We start from the raw sequence: 12,666 nt of genomic DNA on the forward strand, positions 1-12,666 counted from the left end.
TTGCCCAGTCTCAAGTATTTTGTTTCAGCAGCATAGACAAAGATGTTGTCAGTGCAGGTATTTTATGGTGTCATGTTTGTGCATTTATTCTAGTAATCCAGCAGGGTGAGGAAAATCCCTGATTCAGGAGTAGGAAACAAAATCGCAAGAGAAAACTCAATGAAAAGTGGAAAAAACATCTACTATGTAAGGAAAAGGTCAGGCCTAGACTGGAGAAGAAACAACTTCTTATGTCTTTACCCTCAAAGCATACATCAATGTATCAAGACAAGGTGTTTTCCCTAAGGTATTTACCCTAAGGGTAATTCTGAAGTTAGTACACTGCATTTTTTTAAAATCAATATAGAAATTTATCACATCATTCGTGCCCAAGCCAAAGGTTCATGATTGGCAACTCCAACTAAGAAAGCTATGAGTTTTGGTGATGGGAAAGATCCTCCTATTATGTTAATTCTCCAAATAATAGACTAAAAATGATGAGGGTATAAATAAATAAAACACAAAAATAAATATTTGAATACAGTGATATATGTTACCAATAACATTTTAGTTATTCTATGAAACTGGTGACATATAATCATCATTAAAACAAACAAACAAACAAAAAAAAACCTCCAAGATTCTGGGCATGGTGGTAATCCCAGGGTCTCAGGAGGCTAAGGCAGGAGGATCACAAGTTTGAGGTCGGCTTCAGCAACTTAGTGAGGCCTTAAGCCTCTTAAGCAATTTAGCAAGACCCTGTCTCAGAATTAAAAAATAAAATAAAAAGGACTTGGGTTTTAGCTCAGTGGAAAAGAGTCCCCGGGTTGAATTTCCAGTGGTTAAAAAAAAAAATTTTATTTTCAAAGAATGTGTACTCATGATTTTAAGAAAAAAAGAGATAATTTATATCTAAACCAGAAGAATTTCATACTGCAATAGCTATTATATTGTGTAGCAAAACAAGCCATGATTTTAAAGTCACTGATAATCAATGTTCTTCTCCTTTTCTCATTCCTCATGCCAACAAGACATCAACATCATTTAGTATCATTTAAAATGAGAAAAACAAAAGTTTTCCTTTTTTGTATGCTTAAATCTGGATATATCTTAAGCTTTGCCAACATAGACAGAATTTAAAAAGCAGCTATGAAATATAGCTATCTTTTGCAGTTTTTGATAAAAGCATCAGAGAAAACAAGTAAAGTTTCTTCTCCCTAACTCCAGATGTAGGACAAAATTAAGCAGTCAAAAAGTTCACATAAACTTGCTAATTATAGAAATAATAAACTAATTTTGAATAAAATAGTTTCCTTCTATTTATCACCCTTAGTTCTCATCCATGATTACCCACATAAGGTACATTTACTTGTATATATAAGCTAATATTTCCAAAGACAAAAATCTCCAATAGTTTTCAGAGATCTTGAAACTATCAGGCCTAAAGTGTTGAATACCATTATATTATTCAGTTTTATTCATAGTAAGAACAGTAGGTTGATTAGGCATCTTCAATGGGCTCAGCAATAGGAAGGAGGTCACAATCTTTCCTTTCCTTTCCTTTGTGTTAAAGTAGTTCAAAATGATAGCAAAATATCTTCCTACTGAGCAAAATCATTCTGATAAAACTGTCCTTTAACATTCAAAGTTTTTAGTTACAACTTGTCTTTTAGGTAAATTAAAAACACCCAAATGAACCTTTTCATTCAGTCAGAAAACAAAGTTCTAAGAAACCAAAGCTGGAAAATATTATTGTAGAAACCCAAACTGCATCAACTAAACACATTTCAAATTCAGGGAGCAAGACATGGATATGCTTAGATATTATAACTCATAAATTTTTATAAATCAGTCTAACACTTTAGCTTTGAACAAGTACTTAAGTCTAAAAATAATAAAGTGGATGATATAACCTGAGAATAGAGAAAAGAGTCCCCATGGAAACCAATTTTTAAAAAAAAATGGACAGGAGAGTTAAGAGGGGATTATGGCTTTAATAGATTCTGACTCACTGTTGGCTTCTGCTGTTTTGTTTATCTATTTGTTCAATTTGAAAGGCTTACCATCTTGCTGACCGTGAAGAGTCTGGGGACTTTGCATTCTTTCCTCAAGATTGGAGCTAAGATCAGAGTTCACAGCTGACATCCGTGTTGAGTCACTCATGTCAAATTCATCACTTTCTATTGAACTTTCATCCTGAAAATGGTTTTAAAAATATCAAGCGTCATCAAATATACTATATTCAAACAATGACCATTTTATCTATATGGTCAATTAGAGGTTATCCAGTAATAAGCTTTTACAGAACTCAGTAAAATATGTTACACAGTAACAGATGCTTGAAATAACAATGAAGTAAATTCTCCTTTCAAGCAATTTTAAGACTGGTGAATATTCAAACAACGTATCTAGGCACACAAATATTTTCAAGATAGAATAACATGTTTAGGGAGAATGTAGTTTGGAAAATAACCTAAGGAATTAAAGAACACTCCGTGGTTTATACCCAGAAGACTTAAAACCAGCATAACCCACTGATGCAGCCACATCAATGTTTGTAGCAGCTCAATTCACAATAGCTAAACTATGGAACCAATCTAGATGCCCTTCAACAGATGAATGGATAAAAAAAATGCAGTATATGGACATAATGGAATATTAATCAGCATTAAAGAAGAATGAAATTATGGCATTTGCAGGCAAATGAATGGAGTTGGAGAATATTAGGCTAAGCAAAATAAGGCAAACCCAAAAATCCAAAGGTTGAATGTTTTCTCTGATAAGCAGATGCTACAGGCAAAATGAATTCTAATAATAGACAAACATACATGTTTAGAGTCAAAGTCTGCATTTGATATAAAGCAAGGCAATCTTTTTATATTTGATATAAAGCAAGGCATCATCTATTTTTCCTTATAAGTGAATATAAACTGCACTATGACCATAGTCATAGACTATGTAGTCATAGACTACATGAGTTCTAAGTAAAATTGTGCAAGATTCATTTAGTAAAATCAGTTCACAAAATGGCTTAATTACCAAAAGGCCATTTTGCCAAATGACACATTTATCAAAACCTATAAAATACTAACTTAAACTAAATCTAGGATATTTTACTTTAGTCATTTCACCAAAAGCAAATTCCTTGGAGAATTATTTTTTTTGATAAATGATGTGCTTAAAAAGGCAGGGAGTGCTTAGAACCTAGGTCAAATGTAAATGTTTCCTCAAAATCACCAAGTTAGACTTTAATTTGTAAATGTCTGAACTGAAAGTTTAACATTAATATAATAATCTGCAGTTGCAGTGCGAGTGGTACTATTTTTTGTGCAGACACTGTTCTTCATATCTGCTCACTCAATCATCAACAAAGCCTATAAACCAAGAACTATGATTCACCCAATTCTATCTATGAAGAACTCGAAGCACAGGAAGATAAATAACTTCCCCCACTAGTATATATCAGAATGGGAACTCCATATATGAAGTCACCCAGACTTACAGATACAGCTTATTTGAATAAGAAGTGTTACCTTGGTTTCAAAAAATAACATACTGGTATCAGCAAAGAAGCTGCCATTGTTAGGGGGCAGAAGAGTTCTGGTAGACTAATACACTGGTCTTCTGGTCCTTAGGTCAGGCCCAGATGATTTTGGTGCCAATTCTTCACCAAAGGTCTGATTATGTCTAGGTTTACTGAGTAGCACCAGCTGTTCATTAATTCAGCAAGGAAATCCTACCTTGGCAGACCTCTGGGTAATCTGTCACATAGACTTCTGGTGACATGAACTCTCTCTGAGTACACTGTTCTTCTCAATTCTAAGAAAAGCCAAAGTATCTGATACACACACACACACACACACACACATGCACATATACACATATATATCATATATAATATATATGAGAAAGCATATATATGAAGCATATATATGAGAAAAATAAGAGAATCTAATGTGGACTTCAATGTAATCAGTGGTACCATATTCATGTACATACATATATACGCACAGTTATTCTTTACATGCACTAGACATAATGTCTGTGCTACTAAAGTATTTTAGAGGATATTTCAGAAACCAGACTTCCTGGGTTTTAATCCATGCTCTGCCACATATTAGATGTTTTACCTTAACCAAGTTAGCTTTCTGTTCCTGTTTCTCCACCCATACAATGGGAAAAATTGTAGTACCAAACACATAGGGTTATATGAGGATTGATATATTTAAAATAGAACTATGTCAGGCACAAAATAAGCACAATATAGTTTTATGAGACTGCTATGTAGAATATGTAATAAATTTTAGAGTAGTAAAAGATGCATATATAAGATATGAACATGTGTAATACTATAAAATAAATTTTAGTAGCATAATAAAGGTGAACAATACCATATATATTTATCATGCACTAATTAAAATAATTATAGTGATAATAAAATATTAATAAAAGGGAGATCATTAGAGTGCAGCAAGCAAATCAGAGAAGAGGGAGGAGAGGAGAGAAAGGGAAGATTTGGGGGAATAAGATTGATCAAATTATGTTACATGCATGCAAAAGTATGACATAATGAAACTATTATGTATAATTGTAATGCACTAATAAAAAACAGAAAATGTGTTTCTAACTGGCTTTGTGCTCCACATTAGCAGTTTTTACAAGTATTTCTTATCTATGCCACAAAAAGGTGACCACATATTACCTGTTACTATGGCATTTATATGTGTAAAAGGCATATGTATGTGAGAATGTATGTGTCCTGTGTGTGTGAAATGGTTGTACAAACTTCTACAGCATATGGATAATTAATAAACATTTTATCACCACTTAAATGACACTCTTGTCAGCACGCTTTTAAAGAAATTTGGACAGAAGATTAAAGTGTTATGTAATCAAACGTACTATTATATACTTTTGTTCTTTAAAAAAATCATCAGTGTTAATGTATTTATTATCAGAAGGAACTTAACAATTGGGAAATTTTAAATATTTCCCTTCATCATGACCCATGAAATATAATTCACTTGTCATAATTCCCCTTATTTATTTGTTTATTTATTTATTTGATGGTGCTGGGAATTGAACCCAAGGCCTTGTGCATGTAAGGCAAGCACTCTACCAACTGAACTATATCCCTAGCCCTCTCCTTATTTAAATATCAATTGTTATACATTTTTATGAAGAGCTTTAATCTGATTAAGTGCATATGTTCATTCTGTAAGTTCCATTCCAATTATTCATCAATGAAATTATTATATTTTAATAAAAGAAAAGTTTTGTGAAATGTCAGATTTTGTTTTTTTATCAACATAGAAATAATGCTAATCATAGTAGGAAGAAGCTATGGAAGGTTTCTAAGAAAACCATGGTCAGCTACCATAGTAATTGTCTCCTTGAAATTTAGTTTAAGAAAAATCAGAACAAATATTTACTATAAAAATTTTCTTTCCCTTTAAAAATGCACTTACTCATCTTTAAAATTTTTATTATTATGCTTCTATGTCTGTTTTGAGGAATTGCTTGAAATGGAGACATCTGATAAGCACCAGGTTTCACTACAGTTTCCAAGTTTCAGATTTTACCTCTTAAGAATCTCTAACAAATTACCACTGATTCCCATTGCTATTGTCCTGATTGGTTCAAAATTTCGCTTTCCCTTTCCTGAATTACATACTAATCAATTCCTAATTTTCCCACCCACTTCCAATTTCTTCCACACCTGTCCTACCTAACACCTACCTACAGGCAAATTAATTTTACCACTTCTGAATATGCCATTTCTCTGCTCAAAAGTTTGTCACCATTGTCTTACTAAATAGTGTGTGACTGAATTAATCATTTAGGATTTTTCGTAAGATTCTTGAAAGTAATTTCCATCAATCTCGACTTTCTGGAGTTGTTTTTTCATTTACCTATGCTTAAGTAAAATTAAAGTCTATATTATTAGCAATGGTATGAAATACACCACTTCAAATTTTATTTTGTGTGTGTGTGTGTATTTTGTTAAAAATTCAAATCCCCAGATCTCACACTTTAGGCCTAGAACTAGAATCTTGGGTGAGTTCCTACAATGTGTAGTTGAAAAAAGCTCCTGTATGTCTCTAATACTGCTTATTTGCCCAATGCAATTCCAGAAAAATTCTGCAATGGTGGAACTACTCTATAGTATTTTCTAGTCAATAAGGGAACTACTAGCCATATGTGGTTAGTAAATACTGAAATGTGGTCAGTGTTACTTAAAAACTGAATTCTTAGTTTTTATTAATTTTGATTAAGTCTCAAATTTAAACTTTCACATGTAAAGACTATCATATTTAGCAGTGCAAATTTGGCAATTCTTCAGTGGTAAATCTTGAAAGTACATTTAGTCATTCACTATTATCAATACAGTAAACAATCTAATACATAAATGGTTTGAGAGTTGACATGTCTTTGTATAAATTTCTAGTCAAAGCATATAAATAAATTTCAAAATATTTTAACAATTATTGTCAAACTCTCCTCCAGAAAGTTTAACTGAAACTCTTGCCAACAGTTTATAAGATCAACTGGATAGTATAATAGTATATTGTCATAAAATCTTTCTCAGTGTGATAACTCCAAATAAGTTAATTGATTAAAAATTTATCTCGGCAAACATGGGAAGTTATTTTTTGCATGGTTAATGACCATTGTAGTAGTTAGTCTCCAAAGATAGCTTCATCAGCTCCTTCCCTCACTGTACATGCATGTCATTACTCAGGTCAAGAGTCAGTATCAATTTCCCCCCTCCTTCAAAGTGAGCTGGCTTTGTTATTTTTATTTTTTATTTTTAGCTAAAAGAATGTGTCAAAAGTGATGCTATGAGAGACCCTGAAGACCAGGGAGTTTCTGTTTCTTGTCTCTTGGAAGTTAGCTGCCATGTAAGAAATCTGACTACCCTGAGGTCAGGATACTGTGAGGAAGCCCAAACTAGCTGGATAAATAGAGACAGATTATTTTGAGGAGCATTTAGGAACCAGATATTTAAATGAAGCTTTCTTGGACCATGTAATTTATAGTTCAGCTGCTAACTGAGTATAACTGAGTAAATGGTCTTCATTTATGACATGGGTAACAAAAGAAATCCCTGAGTGAAACCATTCAGAATTCTTAACCCAGAGAATAAAAAAAAAAAAAAAAATTGATCATTTATTGCTGCATTAAACCACTAAGTTTTGGGGATGTTACAAGGCAACAATTGATAGCTGAAAACCATCTACTTTTTCTCCTTTATGATCCACCATTATCATTCTATTTACATTAATTGATTTCACAACACTGAATACCTAGTAATAATTTAAAATCTATGTGCTATAGATGAGGCAGATGTTGGTTTCCAAAGTCAGGTAAATTTAGGTTCAAATCTCTGATCTTCTCTGAACTAGTTTTATCATTATGGTAAGTTTTATTAGCTCAAGGTCTTGGTTTCCTTTTTACAAAATGGCAATGGAGTAATGTGTCAGTTGTTATAAAAATTAAATTAGATGATACAGATAAAGCTTCTGGAACATAAAGCAGAGTTCCTGCTATCACTCTACAAGAATTTTTTTAAAAATATGGATCCATTAATAAAATACTTAACAAAATTTACACTTAAGAAAACTACCCTTTGTTGCGATCATTTGCTTGTTCCCAGATTAGTCCCCCTCTTTTCTCTGAGTTTGTTTAGGTTCTTTTTGACTCACTTCAGTACAACTTGTGTCTAATCTGTGGTGATTCCAATATCTCTGGAAACATCCTGACCTGTCACATTCATAAGCATTCCCCCAAAGATCTTCTCCTCCACCTTTTTCAGTCAGATTGCCCACATAATCATACCCTGGCCATTCTGTCAACTGACTGAAAATCTTCCATAACCTTGATTTCAAGTAGTCTGTTCTCTGCACAGCATCTCAAATATTCCATATCCCCACTTCCAGGATCCCAATCCCACCTAAATTTCTACTCCACTGACATTTATAACCCGTTAATCCTACGGACCTTTCACTGACCTCTCATCTCCCTCCTCACCTCTATCTGCTTAACATGGCTAAAATTCAATGTTTTATAATTTTAATCTCACCCTTGTGTGCCACCTTCTCTTTTCACAAGACCCTAAACATAATTAATTCCAATTTCCCCTTACTCTTATATCCATAAACATGATGTTTATCCACAAACATCAACAGATATCCAAATGATTTTGCTTGAAATGTATGTCCAGGAAACCCAGAAGAAGGCCATTTGCCTGGTCCATTTACTTCCCACAGTCTACATTTCTAATTTCCACCCTTTATTCCCTGCTTAAACTTCCAAAACTTTCTCAAACATCCTCACTTTTGCTTTGTTTTTCATCGAGGAATTAGGAGCAAATGGAAGAACTTGCCTATTATCTGATCCCTCCTGTCTATGCTCCATTCTAAAGCCCACTCTTAAAATTTCGAAGGAACAAAAATCTCTACTAATACCAATAACATGTCTTCATCAAGACTCCTTCCTTTCCCTGAATCATTGCTTCCTTTTGCTACAAAATTCTTGTCAACATGCAAATGTATTATTATTTGTTTGGTATAAGAAAATTACATATAATAACCAATTCATGTTCCCATTCCACCTACAGCTACTACCCCCTTTTTCTGCTCTCCTCCACAACAAAGTTCTTCTAATGACCTACCTGCCTCCAGTTCTCTCTTATATCCACTCTATTCAGGCTTTCATCCCTACCATTCCATAATAACTACTCTTGTGAGGAACATTAGGCTACACACAGATTCAATTTTTTGTCTTCTTTTAAATTGACTTACCAGCTGATTTGACACAATAGATTACTCTAGATTCCTCAAAATACTTCCTTCATTTTTCTTATAGTTCACAAACTCTCCTGATTGCTCTGTCAATACATTGGTTGCTCGTTCTTAGTTCTCTGTTGGTTCCTCTGCATCTCTCAGGTGTCATACACTGGAATTTCTCAAGACAGAGTAACTGGCCTTTGTTTCTAAATTTATACTCATTACCTAAATAAGACCTCTGAGTGTGTGGCTTTGTATACTATATGCCAGAGATGCCTGGTGTCACATTCAGCCTAGTCACTTTCTTCCTAATTCCACAGGTCAACTGTCTGAACAAACCCACCTGAATCTTTAATAAATGTCTAAATCTACTTGGATTTCAAATAAAAAGTTCACAATTGAACTCTAATATCATATATCAAATCCATCCTACCTACATTCTTTCCTATAATTAATGGCAACTTACTTAGATTAAAAACTCTGACGTCATCATTATGTCTTGATTTTCCTCTATACTCCAATCTGTCAGCAAATCTTAAAATATATTCATAATCTGACCTCTTCTCACTTCCTTAAGTACCATCCCTCTATCTAAGACTCTATTGTCTTCTTTCCAATGTTCAAGACATTCGTCAGGATCTCTTGTTAGATTCAACTAAAATGTTTACTCACAAAACCACCACTGGCCACCCTAGGCATCAGATTCATCTAAAAGGATATACTAAGGGAAGGAATTCATCAGAAGCAGGCATTTTTCTTCCATGGGAGCCCTTGCAGTGGGAATGCAGCAGAAGATATGGTTAATGTGTCTTCATTAGCTGCCCCTGTGATAGCTCAGGTGTGAAAAATTAGTAATCATTTTGAGTAGGTTGAGAACATGGCAAAGAAACCCCATGCTCCAAAACAGACAAAAATATCTTATATACTCTACCATTATTGCTTCTAGGGTTCTGTGAGGCACATGTCAATTATAGGAATCATCTAACTCAAAGAAACCTAAAGATTTTTACCAGTGTCAAGTTTGATTATTCAGTTTACCAACTGGGATCATTTTTGCCATTGTAAATGTCTCCAAGTAACAGGGTTACCTTTTCAATTTTAACAGGTTTACAGGGGAATAACACTAGAAAGTTTCCCAAAGTCCAAATTCTGATACAGAAAAGGGAAGTGTTGTGTTCACTCTAGACCACATGAATTTCCACAATAACTTTCTGCTGGTGTGCTTGCATCTCCTTTTCTTCTGTTCAATCTATTCCAGATAGAGCACCCCTGTTGATTTTGTTAAAATATCGATCAAATCACATGACTCCTCTTAGAACCCTTCAGTGGCTCCTCATGATTCCCAAAGTAAAATCCAAGCCGTATTAAAATATAAAGCCCCACAGGACCTGGATTTTAACCATCTCTTTGAAATTTTTTATCATTATTCTCTCCTTGTTCATTCTGCTACCGCCATGTTGACTATCTTACTGTTCCTACAGCTACCAAACACACACCTGCCTCTGGAATCTTTCATTATACCCCTCGGATATACACATACCTAATTTCCTTCAATTCTGCTCAAATGAGACCTTCCCAATGCAGGTATTTACTTATTTTGGAGGTGATGCTGATGGAACCCAGGGCCTCATGCATGCTCCACCACTGAGCTACATTTTGTAACCCCTAAATCTAAAGGGATTTTCATGCTTGGTTTTCCTTATTTCCCTTAATAGCATTTAATATCTTTGTGTATGCATATTTTTATTATTTATTGTCTGACATGCTTCATAAAGGCAGGATTTTGTAAATTTATTCAATGCTTATCGCCAGGAGCACCAGATATGCAGAAAGTACTCAATAAATATTTATTGAGTGAATTTATTGGATTAAGGCTTATTCAAATTTAAATATAATTTATCACAAGCTATATCTCATTTGAATTCCATTTTAGTGTGACTTACCTTACTCAACCTCCTTGTTATCTTAATAATCATAATCTTCTAAAATTTTGTTAATAATATAACTAGTGATTTTTCTGAATATTTTAAGAAAGTGTGGATGTGATTTAAAATGAAAGAATAAGGATCCATAAAAATGAAAGAATAAGAATTATTTTCCTAAGCCAGTTATAAATTTAAAAGGACCTACTGCCTTGATGTAAAATACTTTTGATTTTTTAAAAGCCAGAAGGACTCAACAAATGTAGGCTGTGTTGTTGGCTTAAAGTTAATTTTACTTTTTGGCCTAGAGGTAAACATATCAACATCTAACTGATCTTCCTACAAATAATTTGACAGCTCTAACTAGTTTATGAGGCATTAAATTTTTTTCCAGTTATGTAATAAATCACAGGGATGATTTTTTTCATTCTCAAGAATGAATGGATAGACACTAATATTTTCTTAATTATCATTATGTCTTTTGCCTAATGATTTCATTGCTATTTATTCAATTGTTTGTAGTTAGCCATCTGGTAATATGTAATCTGATACTGCCACTTTACTAATAGAAATATTCTTAGAGAGCATGCATTGAATAAAGTCTATTGAAGTCAAACAATTTTACAAATCCTATTTGAAATTATACTTGGTCAAATGCAGATTAAAAAAGATTGATTTGAGTTTTATGAGTAAAGTTGTCTCAACAAAGTAATTAAAAAATATTTAATGGTACTTTACCAAACAAAACCATATTTAAAAAACATATTTGAACATATTGCCTATGTCAGAGAAATATGAAGGAGAAAATCTGTTAGCTTGAGAATCTGTTCCTAATGTAGATAACCTAAATGTTTCTACTAATTAATGGCTACTAACTAGTTAACACAGATTTACTAAGTGACTCTGTTGTATATTAACTGTTTTAATACATTTTGGAACATAAACAGAGTCCATAGATAACTTTAATCCTTGTCTTTAAGATTCATCAACCACAATGGTGATTAACTAAAATCCAAAAAAAATACTCAGAAATATGCATTTAGTGTTCAATACATGCCAGTATATTTCTAGATTCTCACTATATAAATTAAATAGAATAAGTTGAAGCATCAAAATACCTCCAATTAAGAAATATCACCACAAAATTTCTCTAGTAAATGCAGAGAACAAAAGATATATCAAATAGTGGCTAATATAAAAATAACTTAAAATATATAGAAGATATGAATGGTGGAGAAATAATTATACTTGAAAAACCTATTAAATTGACTCTTCTGATTGACAGACGAAATAGCCTTAGCACTTAAATTTCCTAAGATGCTTACTTATTAAGGATACTTTGAAATTTTTTCCCTGATCTTTCTAGCACTTTACAAAGACTAGCTCAACCATGTGAGGAAAATGAATCTTTTGTAGGAATGAACAAATTCTCACATAACACTAAGGTAGGTGTGTAAAGCCAGGAACTCTGTATCCAGGACTTGGTGTCTCTGCCCAGTTTTCCCATCTGTGCAATCCTGGTAATATTTCTTTCATTAAAAAATAAATAAATTACTGCCTGCAAAATGCCATCATGCTTAATGCCATAGTCATGGTTATCAAACTTCATTCCAATTTGTAAGTGATACAAACACAGATTTTTCATTTTACCTCATCTTGCTGTGAGTTTAGCAGCTGCAATTTCATATGCTTCATATAGGCCATGGTAATTGGCATGTTGTAGTCAATCATGCTGGTCACCAAAGTGGGAGGCTTTCCATTATCTGCAACAAAACATTTTTAATGGGTAATGAAAGTGATAGTATATTCTACCTGTAGCTTCAGAAAGATCCAATTTGTCCAAATTAAAATAGGTTTCTAAATATCCAGGGTTTAAAAGCATTAGTAGCTATGTAGCTGGATTACAGAAAAATAAGTGGTAAGTTTTCACAAAGATGTACTGACCCAAATTAACAATATGGATAAATCAACTATTT

At 33.1% G+C, this 12,666-nt stretch overlaps 1 protein-coding gene across 3 annotated transcripts in view; it reads right to left on the reverse strand.

The window, feature by feature from the left end:
- The window catches only part of Nol4 (nucleolar protein 4), a 337,271-nt gene that overhangs the window by 222,613 nt on the left and 101,992 nt on the right, over window positions 1-12,666 (reverse strand). For all 3 annotated transcript variants that reach the window (XM_047525899.1, XM_047525898.1, XM_047525900.1), the window contains exons 4-5: window positions 12,341-12,453; window positions 2,043-2,175 (exon numbers count right to left, since the gene is read on the reverse strand). In XM_047525899.1, the coding sequence (XP_047381855.1) occupies window positions 2,043-2,175; window positions 12,341-12,453 (246 nt within the window). The remainder of the gene's footprint in view (window positions 1-2,042; window positions 2,176-12,340; window positions 12,454-12,666) is intronic.

The sequence above is a fragment of the Sciurus carolinensis genome, chromosome 15 (assembly GCF_902686445.1).
Source record: "Sciurus carolinensis chromosome 15, mSciCar1.2, whole genome shotgun sequence".
Taxonomy (NCBI): domain Eukaryota; kingdom Metazoa; phylum Chordata; class Mammalia; order Rodentia; family Sciuridae; genus Sciurus; species Sciurus carolinensis.